At 38.3% G+C, this 25141-nt stretch overlaps 1 protein-coding gene across 4 annotated transcripts in view; it reads right to left on the bottom strand.

The window, feature by feature from the left end:
- Window positions 1–168: 168 nt before the first annotated feature.
- PEAK1 (pseudopodium enriched atypical kinase 1) overlaps window positions 169–25141 on the bottom strand; it is a 107199-nt gene continuing 82226 nt past the window's right edge. For 3 of the 4 annotated variants that reach the window (XM_071754743.1, XM_071754742.1, XM_071754744.1), the window contains 3 exons: window positions 24573–24769; window positions 16568–17316; window positions 169–7414 (listed from right to left, as the gene is read on the bottom strand). In XM_071754743.1, the coding sequence (XP_071610844.1) occupies window positions 6269–7414; window positions 16568–17316; window positions 24573–24769 (2092 nt within the window). In that variant the 3' untranslated portion in view covers window positions 169–6268. The remainder of the gene's footprint in view (window positions 7415–16567; window positions 17317–24572; window positions 24770–25141) is intronic. The other variant, XR_011728045.1, reaches the window with a different exon arrangement.

Raw genomic sequence — 25141 nt, 5'->3', positions numbered from 1 at the left:
AGTCTCATCAACTGAAGTTTGTATCTGCCACACTTCCACACTGCAAACCAGGCAGCTATTCTTGTAGTAAAACCTTTTGCTGGACATGGCACATGAATTTTCCTCAGGAGCACAGTTTCTCTAATTGCCCAGGGAAAGAGAAAAATGAGACAACTGCAAATGTGATCCTTGAGTGTAATAAAACTACTTTATTTACACAGTAACATGAATGCCACAGAGTACACAGCAAAGTACCACAGCAAACCAGAGTGTAACTGCCCCTGATCACAAAGGAAGGCTTGAAGTTTATATATTTATTTATATAAAAATGTGTAAATATCAATATGAAGCACCAGATAAAACAATGCAACCAGGAATTCCAAATACAAATTACCCACAAGAATGGAGTTGAGATTAAAAAAAACCAAACAAACCCCTAGTCAAAGGAGTTAAAGAAACCCCATTTATAAAAGTCCATCAATTCTGGAATCCTTGATTTAAAAAGAAGCTTACCCCTTTTATTAAAAACAACAACATATTCTTAAATGCTCAGCATAATTAGTTTTAAAAGAAAAAAACCCAAGGATTTCAACTGCAAAACCTTCTAATACCAACATGCCCAAGGACAAAGAAACAGAAGTTCTGAGTAATTTTTGAAGAGGTGTTATTTGTGAAATGACTATATTCAACTTTACACACTCTTAAATATATATTATATATACAATATATAATATATTTTCAAGCAAAAAGGGGCAAAAATACTTTCGATACAAAAGTTAATAAACATATATATTAAAACATGCCCACACGCCCTCATATATATATATATATGTGCATTTGTGTGTGTATATATATATATATATGAACAAATATCTTCCATATAAAAAGGGTTTCAACCTCTTCTAAATCCCCTAAATCTTCCCCTTGGATTCATGAAAAAAAAAAAATCTTTATAGTCTGAAGTACAAACCAAATTCTCAAAATCTGTAGAGTGGCAAAATGCTTGTGTCCAGATAAGACGGGCATTTCATTTTTCACTGGCAACTCTGATCTGAAAGCATTCTGTAGTTTCCAGCTAAATGCTGAGTGGAGCACCAATGCAAGACGACTTACAGGCAAATTATTTAAATTACATTCTACATCTGTTCAAACTCTCCATCCTTCTAATACTACATCCAGGTGAATAATAAAATCCATACAAATGTCTACTCTGTAATGCATCAGTGGGAAAAACTTGCTCCTCCTTTTGGAGTTGAGGGTGCCCTAAAGAGACTCTCCCCAGTATTTTTCCTGAAAGTAGTTTTTCTGTATTCCTTCCTTGAAGTCTTTGGAATTCAAATGATTGTTGACAATATTTCCACAGGTACATTTTATAGACATGGTTAAAATTTGGTTCTGCACTCTTTTGAATTTACCTTCCTGCATAACTGAATCATCATCACATCTCTCTCTAGATGGACTGAAGGGCTCTAATTGTGCTCCAGGTTTCATGGGAGATACGGTAGAACCAATACCACCTCTTCAAAATCAGAGTAAAATAGATGGCAGAGTCCTGCAGGGAGTAAGGGTCATGTAGTGTTTCCACAGAGAAGCAGCTCACTTCCTACTTGGGGGAAGGGGGAAAGGAAAGTGCATGACAATATCTGAATCAGTTTCCATTACATCCCTCAGAAAAGTTAGTATTGAATTAAATAAAACCAGTACTATTTAACTTATATTTACAAATTAACTTAACTATTACAAAAAAAAAAAAAAAAAAAAAAAAAAAAAAAAAAAAAAAAAAAATTAATCGGGGCATCTCAGCACAAGAACTGAGAAACAGATACATTTTATTTCAGCAGCAAAAGCTATTTCTACATGCTAAAGGACCTTCAGTGTGAAGCTGCTGAATAAATTCTCCAAGTAGCTTAACCCTAACACACATCATTCATTTAAATAATATATCTTTCTCTCTAGTGTGGGAATTCCCCTGTATGAAAATATCAGGGTGATCAATTCATACCTTGTGGGTACTGCTGGGATGTGTGGAGCATAAAGAATTTAAGGTGGAACATTTTGTAAATGCTAAAGGCATTCTTGTCTGTAGGCCAGCAACACGATACATTACCTTACCTTAAGTTACTGATTTCATCCTGTCTGAATATTGAAGTGAGACCAGGCTTCTATATTTGACCATTCCAGAGGCTCTGGAATAAAATTCTGGATTCCCTCATTCCTAAAATTTTGTAGGCAAGTTTTCATTAGTAGATTCTATTTGTATACACCTGGTGATGTGTATTGACTAGATCAGATCTCAGGTTTGAAAAATTTCCATTTAAGGAATACAAAAAAAAAAACATTCTCCTTAACATCTCAGGAGTAGTTTTTTAGAACTCCTGTCTTAGCAGAGGTTTGCAATTCACACTGTTGAGCTCAGTGTGCAGCACATCCACTGCCTGTGAGCAGCACATCTTAACCTTCCCTGCTTCTTCCAGACTAGTAAGATTCCTCATCTAGAAGCTGAGTGTCTGCAGTAGATTGTCAAAAGCAATAGGTTTCTTTTGATGCTGTGGTCTGTCTAGACCAATTGACTTGTTAATCCACTATTAATCTCCCTGTGAAGATCCCAAATTTGAAAGCCCACAAGTTTGTTACTTCCTGTTTATGCTGTACTACAAGCAACTTAAAGAAACTCATTCACATAAACTCCAAAAGCAAATCTAGACTCACTCAGTATCATACAAAGTACATTTGATTTTGTAGTCTTTTGCATCTTCATGTGAGCAGTATTATTTCTAGGGCTATTTTGAAAAAAGTAAGGTTTCCACCAACTTACCAGCTACATTCTAGTTTTTTGACAAGGCACTAAACATTGTGAATCCAATCACTGTGCTCTCTGTAAGATTAGAGAGGGTTTTAATGGCTCTAACAGGATCAGAAACTCATCACAATTCTTCAAACAAGCATTTGATTTTTCCAGAAATTAGTTTCCACAGGAAAAATCTTGAATGTTAAAAATATTTGAATGACAGCTTTTTATTAATAGAAAAATATATATTTACAGTCAATACTGTTATCTTAAATTTGCAGCTCTTCCTATGTCTTGAGCTCAACTGAAAGTGCGACATTGCTAAAAAAAAAATAATTCAAGATACGTGCACGTATTCCAGTAAGTTGTAACGTGCACAGCCAGGGGGTTTGTTCCTGCCATACACAGGATCCCAGTTACAGACAGAGCGGGTTTTTTTCCTTTTGCTTAGCAATTATGCTGTAGCATTCTTAGCAGTTGTTTACAATCAAGTTTAATGCATACATTCTCAGGTATTTATGTGGCACAACCTATTGCCAGGATCGAGAACCACCACAAACACAGTTACAATCATCAGTTATGGGCAAAAGTCAGCCTCAAGCTCCCCAAGGAATAGCTCAGGCCACCTTGTGTTCAACTATTTTTACCATTCATTATTTTTCTAAAGAAAAGAAATACACAACATTACAAATTGCTAAAGTTTACCCAGTGCTGCAGAAGAAAGAGATTGGTAATGAACATCCATGCTTGAGTACACTGCAGAACTAAAATGAGTATTGGTTCATCACAGAAGATACAAACTGAAATGAAATAGCTAGAGATACAAAGGCTTTGGACCAGCTGCATTAAATACATATGGCTGTAAAACATTTAGAATTCAACTTTGCATGTGCATGTTAACATGAAAGTGACACTGAGAACACAAGTCCCTAAACACAGACACACCTACTGGCACCAGGAAACAGCCCCCTGCAGCGGCCCAGGAACTGTCTGTACAGCCCATGAGCTGGGTGAGAAGTTCCCTGTGCACACATGCTACAAAACAAACACAAAACCAGAGCACAGAGAACAAGAAGCCCTACCTGTACCTGTAGCTCAGCACACTGGGACTCACAGCTAGCAGGCAGCATGCCAGTGACTTGTCATGCTCGGTGTATTTAAGCAATGGGAGCTGTGCCCTCCTGTGTCCAGACAAAGCAGGGCTGCATTGAATGTATGATTCTTGACAAGGGCTCTCCTACGAGCTGGTCAGCAGTAGTGTAGACACTGTCTTTCCTGATGTAGTGGAAGTACCTCAACTACATACATTGCACTTGGGCTTTTAATGCACCATCCTATTTTTCTGCATCAATGCTGCCATCCTAACCTTTTTGCCAAAAAGAGAAAGAAAAAACATATCACATTAAAATATATTATCCTTATCCTTGCCTGATCCTTCACTGATACAGGTGAATCAAACACAGTAATAATAATCATCAGAATTTTCAAAAAAAAAAAAAATCTTTAGAAAGGTCACAAAGACAGTCTATATACTATGGCACAATCGCTGTAGGCTTCCACACACTGTTCAGTTTAGCTCTGATAGGTGCCAGTAAAGAATAATATAGACATTTCAACCCCTCCAAACATATGGTGTGGATCCAGAGCTGGTTTTGCTGACTTTAAGCCTGCAGGACTGTTTGTTATCTGGCCCAAGCATGCATATGCTGTATAAAGTGGCTATTTGTTTCAAGGCTGAAGTGAATTGATTCCTCACAGTTTTAACAATTAAAACAAAACATCAATCCATAAAAAGAACACATGGAAATCTGTGCATTTATGTGCCAGGAAAATAAAGGAAGGGGCTGCAGATCTAGCATCAGGTAAAGGCTGGTGTGTAAAGTGAACACTGTAATATACAGCTTTAAAAAATACATACAAGAATTGCACATAGATCCATAGAAGAGAAGCACAGGCTTGTAACTAGGGCTGTCTGATTTCCATCACCCGGGTCAGAATCTCTGGTATCACATTTCCCTGCCTCCAGATCAATTCTTCCGAGTGATTCAGGAAACAAGTCAGAGCCCAGCAATATTGAGCAAAGATTCTACCTGTACAACTGCAGAGGTTCCACTGGAAGGGAAAGAAGTCAGCAATGGCCTCCAAAAGTGAAAACCTCAAGTCCAAACCTCTGTCTGCAATGCTCTTCAAACTATTCTGACAACATTCCATCTGTAGGGTGTTGTCTATGGCCACATCAGAAAACATTCCTTACAGCAGACAAGATAAATGCATCCAAGCACCGCTGTGGGAAAAAAGGATCATGATACTTTTAGTTATGGCTGCCAAACTTAACAGCTCCTTCAGTAATTAAACAACAGTGTTTTGCCCCCTTGTTTTTATCCTTCAGAGAGCTGTGTCTGCAGTAAAACCATCTCCATGTGGCCTGTTAGCTACACACAGACAAGCTCTAAACATATCTGTCTCCTGCCAACATGCCAACAAAGCCAATTTCAGTCCCACTTTGCAATATGGCACAAGTGACAAGAAAAACCAAAATAAAACAGATGGGGGGGCTGTTATTTTCTTCCCTGATTCATAGCAGTGATTGTCAGCAAAGGTTATGAATGTCCTATCCATTTCAAATGGGGCTTTAGTTCCTTTTTTCAATGGAAGGGGAATTTCAATTGTCCGCCATGTGTTGTACTGTCCTTGTATTTATGTCGTTGTAGCTACAGTGCATCAACAGTCCAGACTGCTGAATGTCATGTAGCAAATGGGATAGACAAAGTGTGCATATTCTGCTTTTTAAGGCAGAGGTCTTAAATTAAGGGAAATGGCCGATTAAGGCAGCACTGTTGACATTACAGATCTGTGGTGAGAAAGGATCTGGGCAGGCAGTGTGTCAGAGAAGCAGGGAAGAGGACTGAACACAGATGCTTCCTGTCCACTGGCACTTGGCACAGTCAGCAGCATAACCACATCTGGGGAAAGAAACAAGAAGCCATAAAGAGTAACAGAAGGATCTGAATTGGTTTGGTTGATACCAAAGGAAACAGGAGCCCAGCTTGCCTGCAGGGGACTAAGCTGAAAGAAAATTTTACTTGGTATGTAGAGTGTAAGCAAATGAGTATTTTGTGGCGTGGTGGATCATTCATCTCACGTTTACAAGTAATCCATCTCTGCTTGTGGTCACTGCCATTCACTAACCAATGCTACATTTGGAAATGACAGAAACTACCCAGAAGAGGAGGGCGATTTGTTTACTGCAGTGGTAGAAATAGTGGTATCAAGATTTGCTCTTCTTTTGAGCCAGATATTTATCAAGTTATATACTACTGTCTGACCCAAACGCAGTCATCCTGGTACAGGACGCAATTTCTCCTTTTAAATTTGCTCAGTGTTGCTGGCTTTGATATTTGTGCCACTTTCTAACACTTGTACAAAGTGTGAGCCCCAGGGCAGGCTGGGGGCGAGGGCTGAGGTGGAGGGTGCTTCATGAAAAGCAACAGGCTCTGCAAACTAGTGCTGCTGCATGATTCTCACAATGCGACGAAGTGAGTCAATAGTGGCAAAAGCCAGGTACTGACAACAAAGCCAGTCTTCCAGAAAAATCCCACAGTCCCTGTCGAAGGACTTTTCTGCAAACTTTATCATCAGCAGCGTCCTTTTTATATCCAGCCAGTTCTGAAGTACAGCATCTCTACGCGAAGGGTTGGAAGAGGTACTCAGAGCATGGAACAAGTCCTCACGTGGACCCCAAAGCAAACACTGGAGGATTCCCTTGGCTTCTGATATGAGGATCCTCTCTGAAGGGTTGGGATTCAGCAGGCAGCTGGCAAGTTGTTGAAGCCCTTGAGAATAGAGGGAACGGCAAGGAATCTTGGGGAGATCAGCACGAGTGTACTCCTTCTCTTTCAGCTCTGGATTCTCATCAAAGGGATTGGGTAAGTGCAGCATTTCATAGATAAGGATACCAGTCTGGAACTCATCACACTTTTTGTACTGTGTTGCAGTGATGATTTCTGGAGCCAGGCGGGACTGATCGCGCAGGACCTCAGGATCTACCATATGACTCTTCTGCTTGGCCTGGGAGAAATTGCTCACTATTAATCTGGCTGGACAAGCACTGTTGGGACTGGGTTCCGTGGACTCGGAGCTCAGAGGGCTGCCTCCTGGTCTGGAATGAACCAGCAGCAGGTTCTCTAATCGCAGATCACAGTGTGTGATATGATATGGTTTCAGATGCTCCAGGCCCAAGCAGAGCTGTAAGAGGAGCAGACAGACCTGTCTCTCATATAAATCCGGGCTTTTCGCATGGCGGGGCACAGATTCTCGCACAAAATCGGCCACTGTTAAGTATGGGACTTCCCGTGTGATGACCACAACGCGGCTGCGTGGCTTGCTGATTGTCCCCTGGTTGCTTGAGCTGTCTTTCTGTGAAGCCTCTGTATTGGAAAGAGCTTCTCTGTTCTTTTCCTCAGGGTCTTTCTCCTCATCTTCTTCCACCTCTGCTGCATCAGCATCCTCCCACGGAAGGAGACGAACAGGAACTTCAGCAAGGAAATGGCCACAGTCCTGCTGGATGTTAAAGTTGATAGCCAGACTCTGCCGGATAGAGAGGCTGTGATAATACTGCTGGGATTCCTTAGCTTTGCTCTTACAAATCTGGGGAAACAAATTAAACAGATGAGACATACCATAAATTTGTAAATTCTGTATCATATTTTTAAAATGCTTTTTGTTGACAGATATCCACAGCCTAGCCCTGAACACAAGCACTAAAGTTTTTTTAATGAACTGAACTTGGCAGACTATCTTAAGGCACAGGAACAGTTTCCACTGGGTGGTAAGCAACTATGGAGCTGTTGGTTGGTGAGAAGCTCACCATGAGCCAGCAATTTGCACTTGCATCCCAGAAAACCAACCACATCCTGAATGCATCAAAAGAAGTATCCAGCAGGTCGAGGGAGATGGTTCTCCCCTTCTATTCCACTCTCATGAGCCCCCACCTGAAGTATTGTGTCCATTTCTGGAGCCCCCAACACGAGAGGGATATGGAGCTGTTAGAGTGAGTCCAGAAGGGGCCATGAAGATGTGCTCCAGCCCTCTGATCTGATCCTCTGCCATGAAGACAGGCTGAGAAAGCTGGGGTTGCTCAGCCTGGAGAAGAGAAGGCTTAGGGGAGAGCTTGCAGTGGCCTTCCAGTACCTGAAGGGGCTACAGTAAAGCTGGGGAGGGATTTTTTTTCATGACGATCTTTAAGGTCCCAACCCAAACCATTCTGTGATTCTGTGAAATGCAAACCTATATGTGCAGTCAGCTCCCCTGCCATCATTCATTGGAAAATTAATGTTTCCATTATTCAATGGAAAATACAGTTCAGGCAGATTGCTTTTTAGTCAGAGGAACAGCTGATATGTGCTATACACACAGTGAGGCTTACTTTACAGTTAGCTGTTTATCAAAAAAAATTTATTTTCTGTTCTCTTAGCTTTGTTATCACGCTTGAACAAGATAAAAATAATCAATAGGAGATACAAAGAAATATGCATAGACTATTTGAGGATGTGATCAAATGCTTGCACACAACTGAGTAAACATGACATAACAAGTTGCCATCTGTCAGCTAAGTGATCAAATACATGGTCCTTGCCCACTGTCATTGGAAACTGCAATCTCTGAGCTGCTGCTGTCTCAAGTTACACATCATGGCTGCAGTGAGGAGTGTACACATGCATGGCAGGGGCTGCTGGCAAGTGTACCTGCTGTGGCTTGTAATGATGAATGAAATGGAACGTGATGATGAATGGAAACTCATTAGAACATGGTACCTTAATTGCTTTCAATCATTTCTCAGGATCATAATGATATGTTTTTATTTTGCCATATAAAGCGGTCTTTAATTTTTGTCCAAAAATATCCTGTTGATAGGTACACTATCACCATAATAATTATCCTTATTAATTGTTTGCACTGCTGTAACAACTGGCAGCTCCGAGCCCCGTGCAACTGGACGACCTCTATTAGGCATCTAAGGCATTTACTGACTAAAATTACAGCCCTACAAAGACTGAGGCACATTGACCTTTCCACAGTAACCTCAGTTCAGTTGGCTGCAGTGAGATGGTTCAAAGCATGTTTTAATCTTTATGAGATTAAAGCCTACGTATTCAGTGGATATAATGCACCAACAGGTCTTAACTGCAAAGCTCAGAAAAACAAGTCATAGGAAGATATCTCTCTGCAGGTGAAATTACAGCTTCTCTTAGCTCATCTCCAAAAGCCAAGGAAAGCCAGATAACTAAGATTAGTAAAAGTCAGCACTAGTTCTACACAGTCATAATGACCAAGGATCCCAGCTCTCATACCTAGCCCTGAAGTTTTCTCATCTTTTATGTGCTTGTGTGGGTAAGAAACACAGTTTAACAGGAGAGTTTATCTTCTATGCTTGCTGATCAGCAAGTGCACTGTCAGATATCCATATGAGAGTAGACAGAAGTAGTAACAGCATTTTGATTGTCCTGTCTCTGACACTATTTCCATACTTCATTAGCATTTACATTTCCGTATGTATCATGTAAGCTATAGTTTACACTGCCTGTTTTTAACTGCACACACAGAACTAATCTGAAAAATGCATTTTCTAGTCAATTTTATTTAAGAGAGGAAAGTTGTAATTTTCTGGAAATATTTGTAGTTACCCTTTTTGTACTGTTGGTCTTGCCAATTTAAAATTTCAAATGTATTTTATATTCTTAGAGGTGAAGTTAGTTATCAAAGGAACTAGCAGATCCTCAGCTTTTTTCAAGGGTTACAAACATGTAAACAAATACTGTAAAAACACAGCCTTAACATTTGAATTATATATGAAAAGAGAATGTCAGATGATTGTCTTGAAGAATGCAGTCCCTAGATTTATTTAATACTTTACACTGCACAGAAGACAGAAGTAGAAAAGGATTGTACAGAACCTGCTAGTGTGTATTAAATTGAACAGCTATTAAGGAAAAAGAAAATAGTTTTGTCTTCTATGCCCTTCAAGCCTTTTTTCTAGTATGGCCAGCCATGGGGATAATCAATTCCAACTGCAGAAAAGATTCATTGTATTGTAATCCAGTCTTTAGTCTTTAAAAACACCTAACTGACCTAACCCAAAATATACCCTCATTCTGAAAGAGTTTAGTTTTCAGGTCAAGGTTACTTGCTGATAAGAAAAGTGCAAAAAAGCACTTGCCTTTAACTATTGTACTATTTGCCATGTTACCTACAGAGGATTTCTAATGCCACCTGCCAGCTAAGAATGCTACTGTATTAGGAGTATAATTCAGAAGAGTATTTGCTCTTAAAACAATAAACACTTCTCAGTTGGGGTGGATACAAAGCCTTTTAAGAAAGTTTATTGAAAGCATTGCTCCTTATCTATAGAGTAAGAAAAAGAATCTAAAATTATTCATAGTTTCTAATTTCAGTTCTTGGCAGCCTCTTTTTCCTACTTGCTTCAGAAAAGGGCTCTCAAATTTATTGCTGGAATTTCAGCTAAAATAATAGGACATAGGCTTTGCACCTCTCAAAATCATCCTTGGTTCACTCATTCTAGAAAATACTGCAAATCCGAGAATTGGGATAGCAGAGCAGCACTTTCATGGGCCTCTGTGGATGTGGAAATGCTTCCCTCTAATTTAGAAGTGCCTGGCTGTGCACATCTGCATCGAAAGGCATTCAGCTATTAAGGCAGAGTATGCTGCCTCTGCACCCCTTCCCTTTTTCTCAGAGCCAGCAGAACTGCTCTGCTGTATGCTTCCACCTGGATCACTTGTAAGAAAATGTCTTTCCAAACTACTAAAAACACTGCAAAAGAGACCTGTCCTTCTCTGCTTTCTCCCTTCTCTTTCTTCCTGTCTATTTAACTTTAAACTGACTGCCCTTCTCTTAGCTGGTATTAAAAAAAATATACTGATTTCCATCCTTTCATATTACATCTTTACACCTGGAAAAATACAACTTTACCCCTCTCCATTGCTTTCCTTTAAAGAATAACGAGCTCTTGTTCCTCCTATCTTTATTCCTAAGGAACCTACCTGGTTCTGGTTTTCCTTCTTTTCTGGGTTATTCCCATTTATTCCATCTTTCTGAAGAAAGCCTATAGAACCCTATACTGATTACAGTGAACAAGTCACATGGTTATCTCCATTGTTATGTGGTACATTAAAACCTTCAGAGCAGTGTCCATTCTAAAGTCTAAAGCTGCAGCAGAGCCAAACTTTCCCCAGTGTTGGCTCTTAAATACAAGTTTGTTTCAAACTCCTCTCTCCTAGCAACAAAACAGAAATTAAAAATGAAGTAGTATTATGATTAAAATAACTGCATTCCTGAAAACAGTTCTTGCCTCCTTATTCTGCATGCAATATCTACAAAGACAAAACAACCAAGGTCTGATTAGAGATGTATTTTCTGCTTCTTGCCTTGCAAACAACATGAAGAGAGAAGTGGAAGAGGCAGCCTGGATATTTAAGGCTGATTAAATTGCTGACATTACAAACACTAAAATTTGTACACTAGATGCTGTGCAATTGCCACAGGGAATGGAAAACTGGGCTGTCCAGAAGCAGCACCCAAACCCTGGAGTCTGACGACAAAGCAGACAACAGTCTGAAGTCATAAAACAGTTGCTGTAAGACAGAGCTGCAGCAATCTGATGCTTCTGCAAGCATTTGGCTCTTCTTCAGACTTCTGCTATAAAACACAGCAGTGGGAGTCCAGACAAGTAGTGTGGTTTTAGAAGGCAGAGTTCACATTCTGATTTAGCAGTAAGTAATTAGAATGGGGAAAATGTGTGGAAAGCAGTGGAGACAAACTAAGCTTATTAATGATCTTTTCAAAGACAGTTTATAGAATTTTACTCACTTTTTGTATTATTTCATCATGTTCTGAAGTGCAGCTTCTACTCAGAACTCTCTTTTATGTTGCCATTTTGAAACACTAGTGAATGCTGGTGTGTAATACTACTAATGGGTAACAATGCTCACTCTGTTGTTTTATATTGGAAACAACTCCATTATCACATCAAGCAATCATATGAATAACTCACATTTAAAATTTTCCAAATTGTTTGAATTACAGTAAGTGACACCATCAAAGTCTACATTTACATTGGATTTAGAGAATAAATAGTGAAATTAGCAAGTGTTTTGGACTGCTTGTGATGAACTGCTAAAGGAGTGGATAAGGAACTTTCTTTTGTGACAGTTAATGCTATGTCTAAACAGTGAGTAAATATAAACCCAGTTTTTTTTTTGAAGCAAAAGCTATGAAAATTGTGCAGTCCTCTGTTGTTAAGAAAAAACATGAAAATCCTGTTGCCTTTTACATGCATACTATGCTGAATTCCTGTTTTGGGGCATAGGAAAGGAAGAAGGTGAAAATATTTTGTCTAGAACTATCAGAAAGCAAGATCAGTCATTTACCATTTGCTTTCATGAAATACAATCAGCTGAGCTATGAAGATATGGTATGTGATAACAGCTGAAAGAGGGGTGTTGATAAGGGCTTGGCAAAGCTTATTTCTAATGCTGATAAAGAGGTGGCTGTTCAAAAGATGAAGCAATGTTAGTAAAACGCCCTTCCATATGATGCAAGAAAGCAATGAGAAAAAAAGGAAGGATATGAGAAGGAAGGAACAGCAAGTTTCCATCTTCCTTTTCCCTGGAACGCACTCCTATTTTTTATTCAATGCATCCACACCAATTACGTTTCCATCATATATATATATATAGCATATATATATATGGACAGGACAGATTTCTCTATATCCTCTTGCTTCAATTTTCTCCATCTCTCCTGCCCCCATCCCCAAGAAGAAAGATTTAAATGTTTCAGAGGTTCTAAAATTTGTTCTGCATTAGCTTTTATTTTTCTTTTAATGGTCCAGTAGCCTACTGTGCCATCAGCTGAATACCACTTTACCAGCAGGGAATCTCATTTCCACTCTGTCCTATGCATTTTACAGAGCATCAGTGAACTTAAAGCACGATGAATATTATGGGAAATGAATTTACAAGTGCTGAAAATGAGAAACCCACAAGATCACAACGACTGCACCATCTGTGCTACTTTTTTGTGTTGCACAGAGGGACAACTGCAAATGAAATTCTGTGCAGAATGAAAGCTTGCTAATCCCAAACTGATAGCTTGTTCTTGGCACAACCTTGTTTTCCAAGGAGGCCAGTTTGATCTCTGATTGACCTCGTTTCCTTGATCTAGCCTTAAAATAGAGCTTTGACTTTTTAACAATGCATCAAAATGCAGAATTCCACGGTGCTGTGACTGAACTGGGGGATGAAATTTTATCATACATTGCTTTTTTCCTGATCTGTAGCATGAAGTTCTGGGGTGACCTGTAATAACACTTCTGCCAGGAAATTCTACTAGAAAACTGAATTACCAAAAAACCCATCTCAGCATCCTGTGACAAACTAAACATAACTAGAAATAATCAGCCACAACAAAACTTGTCAGCCAAATTCAGCCCAATGCTATTAACATCTGCCTTGCTCAATTTATACTTGGGACAGGGATCTGAGCAAAAATCCTAAGTGTTTCCTGCTAGGGGAGCTTCTGCTGCCCTGAAGCAATCAATGCAATAAATTGTGACTGCTCTTTTTGAGCTGTCTGCACACCTGCAAGTCCTGTAATAGTCCTGCAAGACCTATAGCCAGAACAGCCACACTGCTGCAGGCCAGAGCCCTGCTGGCTTTTAAGGTATGAACTGTGCTGTGCAGACCCTGAATCACAATTTCTGTCTGTTGAGGACACTGTATAGTAATTTCCTTGAGAGTTTCATACTGAAAGTACAAGTAGTTTACGTCACTGACACAGTAACTATCTTGTCTGACCAGTATTCACTTTGAGTAACCTTTTCTTAAAAGAAAAAAAACCACCACTGTCATACGACTGCATTATTCAGTCTGTTAGGATACTAAAAAATGAATTCATCCAATCCACTTTGTACAAAAAACTGATGCTCTCTGCTGCTTTTACTGCAGTGTAACCTTTCCACTACATACTTGGAATTACTGATAAGACTGTGGTTTCAGAGGAATGGTCATCCATATTTTCCCAGATCTACCACGTACTTAAAAGGTGGTACCTCACTTAGTAGAGTAAAAATACCTTAGGAACTGGAAATTTATGGAAACCTTTCTTGTAAGGGAACTTCTGTTTTTTTCATTTGGAAACAGAGTTTTCTGATCACATTTGTTTTTATTGTTTTTATTTATAAAGTTTCAGTCAAAATAATTTCCACATGGCTTCCTGCATTTTTTGCACAGGTTGTTTACTAGCAGATTAGGTGAGTGAAGCAAGAAGCATAATAAAATGCTTTGGGACAACACACCCCTATAAAGAACATTTCCTCTAATACCGACACCAACAGAACGAGATGTGCTTCCTCTCCACCAAATTTATCAGAGCATCTTTTGCTGGTGATGCCATCAGAATATAAAGGTGCATCATCTGCACAGAAGATTTATTATTCTAAATTTAATTCAGCAAGCAGTCAAATGGTTAAAGCTTAATTTTTAACAATGCTTTTCTAATTCTACATTTGGAGATACAATATTAAAATGTAATTTTTTTTTTTTTTTTTTTTTACTTATGCATTCAACTATCCTTGGGGGTGAATCTCTTGTTTTCTACAAAGAGAATAATAATTTAAAAAATCCTATTAACACATTTTTTCTCAAATTTAATAATATCACGGAATTTAAGAAGTGTTTGAATTGTTAACCAGTGTTACTTTGGTAGTTCTACAAAACACAAGAGAGCTACATAATTTACACTTCCCAATGATGTGACTCCATATACATTTTCAAAGTGTATTTCTAAGACGTAATAAAAAATAACAGGAAGACTATATTATGTATTCAGTAGGCCCTCCAGTAATTCTGATCTCAAGATTTTTGCCATCTTATTTTGGGGACAAGGGATTTCAAATGGGAGGAATAGCTTATTTGTTGGAGGTAGACGATTTGGATCACACAAAATACCCCTGTGATAGTAAAACTGGTATATTTGTTGAAGTTAAACTCCCCAAATCTCTGTATAATGCAATAGCAATCTGTTACAAGATTTTGTACAAATCTGATCCTGGACTGATGACTTCTAAGTCAAAGATCAACTTGGGGCCAGTGTTAAGACTACACTGAAATTTACCATAACTGATTTTAGGATAAAGAAATTTAGTAACCACAGTTCAAACAATGCTGTATAATTCAATATCTTAACATAGTGATTGCAGTAATAAAAATATGCTCCGAAGAAACAAACTACTGAAGAGAAGCCAATTTAGCTAAATGGTTAATACTTATGATATGTAAAAGATAAAATGAAAAGATAGCTGTAGTCTCATACAATGGTCCTACTTGGCTGTTGAAGAAATCAGAGAATGTGTAGTGAGAGTATCTAGAAAACAACTACACAGGTCTTGCCTGAATCACATTAGTGATAACTCAAAACTTGTACAGAAAAATACCACTTTGGGTCAGAGAGGCAGCCATCTCTGTATCATTGTATTAACAACTGAAAGCCCCAAACTGAGTACTGCCAGTCTGGTTCTTGGCTGGTTTGTACCACTGGATGTGCCATCCACAAGACATCCATATTTCACTTAACATCTTTTCACAAAGAGGTCCTTGGTAACTAAAGAAATATAAATGGTTATGCTTTAAGAAGACATCTTTTCAAGTTTCAGAAGAACGTATCAGTTGCATCAATCTAACCTTTTAATTTTTTCTTCTCTCCTGCAAACAAATCTGTGGGAGTGGTAACATTTTGTTCCTGTAAAGCACCACCTTTGTGAGAATGTCAACATGCTCCATAAGAAATAATCAATTATGCCTCATGCACCTGTGTCAGGTAATAAATACTTTTTTTCAGTTTCAGCAAGGACTTGGAAGTTCAGTGATTTACTCAAGTGAAGGTCACACAGGAAACTGAAAGAGCTGTGAGTCTCTGCTGTCCTTTCTCACTATCATCCTACCAGGTAAGCATTGAGAAGTGTAGAGACACAGGGCTCAGAAGGAGTAATCTACTGAAGTCCAGAAAATAGCATCTAGTGTGTTAGCTGCCAAATATTAATACATTAGGCAGTTAAACTGATAAATGTTATTTTTTCATGTGTTAGTTTAAGAACAAACTAGGCATGGATCAATTGTTTAGTAAAAGGCCACAAAATCAATACTGGCAAGTTCTACTTTTTTCACTTTTTTTCTTTTTTTAGCATAGCTTACAAGGCACCTCTGGCACCCAGACAGCTTTTGAAAAGCTGGTAGTGAACCCTGGTGAAATGTAAGACCTTGTATGGGAGCAGAAAGATATGTTAGCCTATTGCATGGCTCTGAAAATGGAGAACTTTAAAATCTTTCCTAACTAATAACGATGATGCAGTTTCACATGCATCCAGAGGAACCAAAGGATTTTGTTTCCAAAAAACTCCTGACAAACACTAAAAATTAAAAAACTAAGCAAACAGAAACAAAACCCTAGCTTTTTCTTCAATATTTCATTAAACAATGACCAAAGTAAAGACTGAATGGTGACGATTGTTCTAACAATTTTGGAGCTGCAGTGAAAACAGGTGAAACTGAAAAAACATAGAAATACTATCTGGGAAGAGCCCATATCCTGGGAATCTCACTTTTGATACAGTGAAAAACTGCACTTATATTTGCAGGACCTATCACCACTGGGTGTGTTGCAGATTATGGTCACTGCCCCATGCTGTCACTCCTGTCTAGGGTTACCATTTTTCCATTCTCTTACCTTGACTGCATAATTGTTGAGAGGATCTTTAGCATAGGAAGCTGGGTAGTAGACTGCATCCCCTGCCTCACAGCACGGCTTGTCACTGGTGAGTCGGAAATCTGACCAGCTGTCCACCCCGAATCGCAACTGGTCCTTTTGTCCAGCCATGAACAAATCTTCACATTTAAGTGCCAGCTTCTTCAGAGAATCAGTGTGAAGGCTTCGGATTTTACCTACCACCTCTTCCCTGTTTTCAATTCCTCGATAAAGTGCTTGTCTCTGGGGCTTCTGGGCACCTTTGCCTGGCTTCGTTTGCAAGAGGCGTCTCCCTGTGAGCGACTCCATGCTGTTGGAGCAGCGATCCTTAATACTGATAGTGGTTAGGCTGGAAACACTGTTAGTTGCTGAGGTGGTTGCCCTTAGTTTTTCTGTAGGCCTGTCCAAGGAATCTCCTGACTCATTGTCCAGTATCTTGAGCTCCAGGCTGACGGAAGAGCAGGCACTGCTTGCTTCCCAGTTGGTGTCGATGTCATAGGTGGGATTGGCCACAATGCACAGGTTGTTCTCCAGAGCCTGCTTCTGGAGCTCTCTGGCAGTTGGCTCTGTGTTAGCTCTCAGAATAGTTTTCTTTGGCAGTGGAGGTGGTGTTGGCTGTAGGTTGTTCATTGTCTCCTGGTCTGCTAGTCCTCCAAAGGCAATGGCATCATCCAAAGCTCCCTTGGGTTGCCTTGGCTGTTTTGGAGGTATCATGGCTGCTCTAGACTGTCCTGTGTAACAAGAATAGTAATGGAAGAGTAAAGAACTTTGCATCTGCTGCACGTATTTTCACTCTGAAAAGAAGTTTAAGGCATTAAAAAAAAAAAAAAAAAAAAAAGACTAGGACCTTCCCCAACATTTGAAGAAAACCTAAATACATAGCTGAGAAGATGAACTAATTAGCAAACAGAATGATGAACTCAGCACCAAATACATATCTTCCCATTTAGCTTTCAGCCAGTCTGTATTTAACTGTGGGGGCCTATACATTAAAACCAGTTTTCGTACTAGCATTGCTGGCATTTTGCACCCCTTGGTATTAATGACAAAAAGTGCAAGCAAAACCTTAAAGTCAGCAGTGGCACTCAGGTCAAATTCCAGTTTCAATAATTATACCTGGGCCTTCCATAATTCCTTCTGCTCTCAATCAATTATTATATTGGTCTTCATTACCTATTCAAATGTGCTAAAACTATGGGTGAGTGCTGGTAAGTGGCTTTGTGTACCATTTCTCTGAGATGTGCATTTCTCTGGCAGGTGAGGTGATCTTTTTCAGTATATCCTCATAAAAGTCTGCAAAGCACTTGGGATCACTTGGATTTGGAATGTCCTAAAGAAGTTGAAATAGTAATTTCAGAACGCAAACCAGAAAACTTCAGAGACAAATAATGTAATTGTGGTACTTGGGCAGTCACATCAGTAAGTCAGGATTGCCCTAGGACAAGGTGAGAACAAGAAAGTAAAGCCTACTTTTCACTTAAGTTGACAAATGTTTCTTATTAAAACATGCCTTATTTTCCACAATTACTTTTACAAAATCTGTGGCTGAAGTACTCCTCCCCTGGCAACATTCTGTGTTAAAGATCACTTGCCTATTTTCTCATTCTTACCCTCTTCCCCACTACACTAAAATAGTCTAACTGCTGGGATTTTGGGAAAGGCTGCTGGTTCAGGAAGCAGTTTTCTAATGTGTTGCTTGTGTGACTTGCTAATCCAAGGAGTGCACAGATGCTAGAGGGAAACAGAAAGAAAACAAATTAGAGCAAGATGCCCTCAAGCAGTAGCAGCAGAAGCCCTGTCAAAGAAAGGTAAGATTTATAGCAGAGTTTCTTATTGAGTCTTTTATTTTTTGTCTATTATTTGTTTAATTTGATGGCCCTCTCCAAAAGCCATTCATACAGAAAAGAATTTTGCAACTGCAACAGGTGGCTTTTGCTGGTCCTTGCTTTTGCATAGCTATTGAAACTGTGACATCATAACTGAAAACCTGTGACAATGGAACTGAAGAAGGTTCTCATAGCCAGAAGTTGTCTTTGCAGATGTTTGATGGGAGAGGCAGCATCCTGAAAAACGCATGTACAAGTCATGATATAGTTACTTTTACTTTTTCAGCTGAGGAAAACTGAGTTTGTAAAACATTACAATATAGTTCCTCCCCACAAGAATAAATTTTCCATATTGAAATCTGTTCTTTTGCATTATGTGTTTAAAAACTTTGTACCTGGACTGTCTTTATGCTGAGTTTTTAATGCTGTACATTTCTTCCAGGCCCACTGGGCCAGGTTTTCCAGCTCAGCTGTCCCCAAGCACGATGTGATACTGCATGTTCTACTTTTAAAATTCATTGCCTACCAAGTAGAAGATTGTCTGAAATTTTTTTCCCTGTCTAAGGTACAAGAATGTTTTGCATTAAAGTACTGGCAGACCTTTTGTTTCTTTTTCTTGCCTATCATTTCCTTGTCCCTTTCCATGATTAAACCCCATCATTTCCTTATCTACTACACTCTCCACCATTACAAGGTTCAGCCTGAGCTACACTCTTAGAAGGCAAATGAAAAGGAGGAACAGACACAATAGTAGGTTAAACTTACAGAGATCTTTGAAGTGGCTTCCTGACTGCTCAAAGACAAAAAAAAATTAATTCCTTATGGACAGCAGCTTTCTAGAGAGCTTTAAGAAACTCTGTAGTTTAGTAACATCTTCCATTATATAATCTGACTACACTATATAAATACTCAAGTTTCTAGGCACCATGCAGAGGTCTGAAGCTCTAAATCAGCCCTAAAAAAAGCATTTAATTTTTATTTTTCCAGATTATCAGTTTATCATCAGACTGCATACTGCAACCTATTTATGTTAGTTCATAAAACTATCATAAAAATATCAAATCTGAGCTCAGGTTTAATTCAAATTTGCATTTCATAAGAATGCTTTTCATAGAGTAATGATATGTTTAATTATTGTTGAGATTTCCTTACAGTCCATGTGTCCTTTTTGCTTAGACCAGATCAATATACATAGTGAGGAACATCTCAGAACATGTGAAGGAAAATGCTTCTTTAATTGGGAAAAAACTTCATGGTGAATCATGCAAACAAAGTGGGTGACACACTGTATGCTTCTATCCTTCCTTGAACAGAACTATTCCTGAGATGCATATTGCTCTACAATATGTAATGTATGTTAGTCCAGAGACAGCAGGCTGCTTCTGTACTTTTTCCTGACTCATTTCACTCTTGACATTCCCTTTTATTCTTGAAAGTGTTTTTCTGATTATATGTCATTGCCATCTCTCATCCAAAGATAATGTCCCTTGTGGGAAGATGTAAATTAGAAAACAGAGCTGTAAACAATACTCTGGTTTCACAGGAGTAACGAGGCTATTGCCAGGATCACTAACTCTGTTCTCAGTTTTAGTGACTGTTACAGCACTCCTTCATCCCTAATCCCTTAGGGCAAGGATTTAGGTGAACAAACAGGACCAAGGGTTAAAATGTCCAAAATGAAACTGACCTCTGCCATGCAACAGCTTAACACATCAGTTTGAAAAAAAATTCACAATTTGAATTGCATTTTTAATGCAGAGCCTAGAAAAGATTTCTGTCTATAAGTGGCAGATCACTTATATTCATCTTTATTACCAGTGCAAAGGCCATCATTCCTTAAACTTCCTGCCTCAACAGACAAAAATAATGAAACCATGAAAAAAAATCCACAAATTCATAAAAGTATCTTCCAGCCATTGCAAAAGCAACCAGTGTGCTTCACAGCCCCAGTTCTAACAAATGCAGTACATGCAGAACACTCCTCTAAAATTTTTCAGTACAGATTTACACAAACATGATCATTAATCCTGTATTATTCTCAGCTGTCTACACGTTTATCTCTACTTTAGTAGATAAAAATCTCACCAGAATGGTTACATCTACAGGAGAAAGAAAAGTTAAGCAACACTCATGAAGTAATTCCAGTTTCTCACAATAGCTTGAGACTGTGCACTGTAGTACAGTAAGATGGGCTGCAAGTACTAGATAAATGAAACTTCAGAAACAACAGCTTGTCTGCCTTGGTGACTTGTCAGGTCTTGTTACCTGTCCTCTATTACACCACAGTAAAGATATTACTTGTACTAATTACCTATTATACAAAATGCAGACTGATACTGTAATCACTGTCTGTTACTGAACTGTCAGTTTTAGTCAACACTGATTTCATTATCTTATTTTTAGCCTGGCAAAAGCACACTGCCCTGGTAATGACTACTTACTGAGGCAACACTCCATAGCAGATGCTGTGATTTGGGATTTTTTCCAATGTCAGCAATCATAAAATCTAGAAACTTAGCCTCCTTTTTTTTCTTTTTGTAAGGACAAAAATAGTTGATAAAATAAACTTTTATTAATAACAGAAATACTATCCTGAGTATATTGAGAATATCTTAATCTACTTATGGCACTGCACAAAGAAGTCAATTTCCCCAATAAATTCAGACGAAGACAGAAAAATTTGTAAAGGAAAGGATTTTAATCTTCTAATCCATTGTCTTCCTTATCATAAGCTACAAGGCTTGCCTTAAGTAACTTCTGTTAGAATGAGTGCCTTAAAAAAAGACACATTCGGGCCTTACCTTACACTTTTGAACATTGGTTTCTGCATCTAGGTTGAACTGGCTGCTGGATCTTGTTTAATATGTGGTTTCTTGCTACCAAAGGTATGCCTCAGCACATGAGCATCCACACCATGATCTAGCCAGACTGTTTCTCTGATAAGCTAAACAGATTCAGCTGATTGAATTAGTCTGTATAAAGTGCCTGCCACAATAGCAGGCATTCTCAAAGCTTTTCTTTGGAGCCTGTAAAATTTAATTTTTTTAAACATTGTGGGCATCAGGACTTCGTCCATGGAACTTGCAGGGTGAAAATGAGATCTAACCCCCCTCTCTATTCCTATTGAAGCTTCTTTCTGTTTATACACCCAGGAACATAATGGGTTCTTTTATCCTATCATCATGATAGGTCCTCATGTTCCCGAAAAGCCCCAAGCCTTGATGTGGAATCCAATTCTCAGAGGAGAATCCTCTATCTTGTAAAGCTTGCCTGCAATTTTTTTTTCAATTCCTAAGTGTACAATTTTCCATGCTAGATCAGCTAAAAAATACAGCCTGTATTTTACACAGGAGCTAGTCTCAAATTTTGTCATTTTGCCAAATTCACGAGCTTTGACAAGTACTTGACAAATACAACCTGGGGTTCAGCCTGGAAGAGGTTCTGAGGTGACCTCATAGGAGCTTTCCTATATCTGAAAGGGGCCTACAGGAAAGCTGGGGAGGACTTTTTGCACAGACATGTAAAATATGAGGACAAGAGGAAATGGTTTAAAACTCGAAGCAGTGAAATTTAGATTAGATATTAGGAGAAAAATTTTTACTATGAGGGTGGGTGAGACACTGGCACAGGTTGCCCAGGGAAGTTGTGGCTGCCCCCTCCCTGGAAATGTTCAAGGCCAGGTTGGATAGGGCTTGGAGCAACCTGATCTAGAGGGAGGTGTCCCTGCCCATAGCAGGAAGATTGGGTCTTGGTGATCTTTAAGGTCCCTTCCAAACCAAACCATTCTATTCCACTGCAGTTTTTGTGGGCGGGTTTGTAAACTGGTGATGGGACAATTCTTGTGGGAGCAGAAGACCAAAGCAATATATATGAGGGGAGCACGTGATATAAACTACCAGACTCCAGATGAAAAGTTACCAAAGCTTGCCATTATTTCTGCTCATAAATTTTCATGTCACTTGTCACAAAGGAAGATGAGACAATTTTTAAAGTAATGACTTATTATTTGCTTTTCAAAAAAAAAGAGTATGTATTAGATTAGTATTTTAAAAATGCATTATGCTGCAAATAGCTACAAACTACAGTATGTAGCTATGAAAAGGTAACTGCAGATACAATTGCAGCTGAGTCTAATGCAATGGAACTTAATTCTATTATATTACATATTCTTATATTACCTTTGATGTTACACACATCAATTTGATTGTTCTACAAAATAATATATATTGCTGCTTAGGTGATGTAAGATGTGAAAACAAGTAAGAATTCTTTTATATTCCTACTTAGTTCTCTCTCAATAGCTATCTGAATTAGAAAGTGAGGCTGCATAAGTAAACCAAAAAAAAGTTTGAACATCAGCCAGAGAACTCAGTGCCATTTAGGGGAGAGTCTTTTAATAACAAGCAGCAAGCTTGCCAAGCCAGACCAAGTCTAGAAGTTAATTTAACTCTTTCAAGTTAATTTAACTCTTCAAATTTACTTTGGTGACAGCAAACCTGAAAATTAACGAAGAATGAGAAGATTTTGAATGAAATGCTTACTTGCTTAATCAAAACAAGGAGCATTAACATTAACATAGAGGAACAACACTGAAAAAAATGGGGACGGATGGAAGTGATCAGAGAATCACATAAGCATTTGGGTTGGGAGGTATCTTTGGAGATAGTCAAGTCCAACCTTCCCTGGTGTGGCAGGGTCAGGGGTAGCAGGTTATCCAGGATCATGTCCAAATGGGTTTTGTTCATCTCCAGAGATGGAGATTCCTCTGGTATTAAATAGTTCCAGTCTTTAATGGTATTTTATTATCTTTGCCATGAGTTCACTACTCCTAGTTTGTGAAATGTGGTAGGAAGGACAGATCTATGGACAGAAACACAGATAACTCTCTATGATGAAGCAGCTACCATCAGCTGTAACATCTTGTGGAAGAAAACTGAGCTGAATTGAGTAGACTTTAAGAGAAGATTCACAGTATCATTACTTTGGCTATGAAATGCAAATAATCCCTGAACTGTATGAGCACACTGGCTAAAAAAGTCTTACTATGAGGAGTAAGTGATACTTAATACATTAAATGATACCTTAGTTGGATCTTTTTATGTCAGTCTGGTTAGGAACATCAATTAACTATGCTAGAAATAGTTCTGCTGTAGCTACATTTTCTGCCTGGATTCTATCTGTGACGTAGCTATGTTCTAAATACAGAAAAGTTATAGGTACAGATATAAATATGTGTATCTCCATGAACTGAAAATAATTCATTAGAACTTTAGTAATTCACCATAAAAATATCTATTTTAGTTTTCCACCTTGAAGTTATAATTCCTTGGCAGATGGTAGTATCACATTTGGGCAGGATATTTTTCCTCTTTATGCTTTATAAATAATACCTAATTAATTTTTCATTACCAGAACACATTATTAAAAGTGTTCAGGTGTTCTTGAACTATAGAGACTAATCTAGAAAATCTGGCTGTAGGTATTCCTAAATCTGGAGTATTTAAATCAAAGTACTTTGGAAAATTAGACTAATAATATTGATACAATGTATTGGGATATGCTTATTTGTCATGCTCACTTATCTTCCAAAGAAGCACTGCATACATTTATCTTTTTAATTTCAGTCACAATACAGACAGCTAAACAGAAAACAGTTGAACAGACCACACAACACCTTTTGGACATTCATATCTGAAACTATTCTGAAGTAGCAAAAGTAAACTTTCCAACTAAGATAAAGAAAGGTTTTAGTCAACAAAAGATGACTGCAAATATTTTAGCAATTAGTGATGATTTGAAATAAAAAGTAATATATTTTGTTGAAGTTTGGAAAAATATCCAAATCTTCTTGTTTCTAAAAAATAATAGGTAATTTACTCTGTAATTTAAACCTCTGATAAAAATTCCTCCAATAAGACAAAACAATGTCTTTTAAGTATCTGAGATGTTTATCACTAAGGGCAATTAAAAATTCTTCATTACCTCAGAATGAGACAAACTAAACTTATTTTCTATGAATTAATATTGAAAAAAAAATGGTCTTCAAACAACTAACCTTATGGAAGTGTACTGAGCTGTTCAGAAGACAAGATTCTTCACAGCCTGGAAAGATATCCAAAATCTCATCTGATTTGGATTTTCTTCTATGAGAATGCCCTTACCTAAATTGCTGTATGTAGCACTGCAAGGATTTAAGTCAGGAGAATTTGAAGCTTCTTCATTTTCTTCCTCCCCTTGTGGGACACGGACAGATGACACAGGGATGACAGAGGCACAGCCACCATTGTCCTGCTTCACAAACACAGCTCTGGGAACACGAGGGGACAACTCCTCCAGGGTGGTATCATCAGGCACTTGACTGAAACAAACAGAACAAAATTACCAGGAGACCAAAACTGGATACTAGATCCTACTGGCAAAATACCAGATTGGATATTAAATATCTTCAGGAAAGGGAATGCACTGGTAAAACATTAAGCTCCTTTCACCCTCTATTTTTTAAGAACAAGTTTCTACAATTTATATTTTCCTTAAAAAGAAGAAATAACTATTTGACTGAAATAGTAACATGCCTTCCATACAACAGAGATTAAAAAAATGTTCTACAGCTGATTACAATCAATATATGTAAACAAATAAATATGTAGACATGATTTTGCATAAAATGTGTAGGACTTATAAGACAGCAGCAGAGTTAAAGGTGCTTTTTAACAATTAGAACAATTTTGTT

Source organism: Heliangelus exortis, chromosome 11, assembly GCF_036169615.1.
Source record: "Heliangelus exortis chromosome 11, bHelExo1.hap1, whole genome shotgun sequence".
Classification (NCBI taxonomy): domain Eukaryota; kingdom Metazoa; phylum Chordata; class Aves; order Apodiformes; family Trochilidae; genus Heliangelus; species Heliangelus exortis.
Note: the sequence above shows the minus strand (reverse complement) of the source record. Positions and strands in the feature narration are given on the sequence as shown.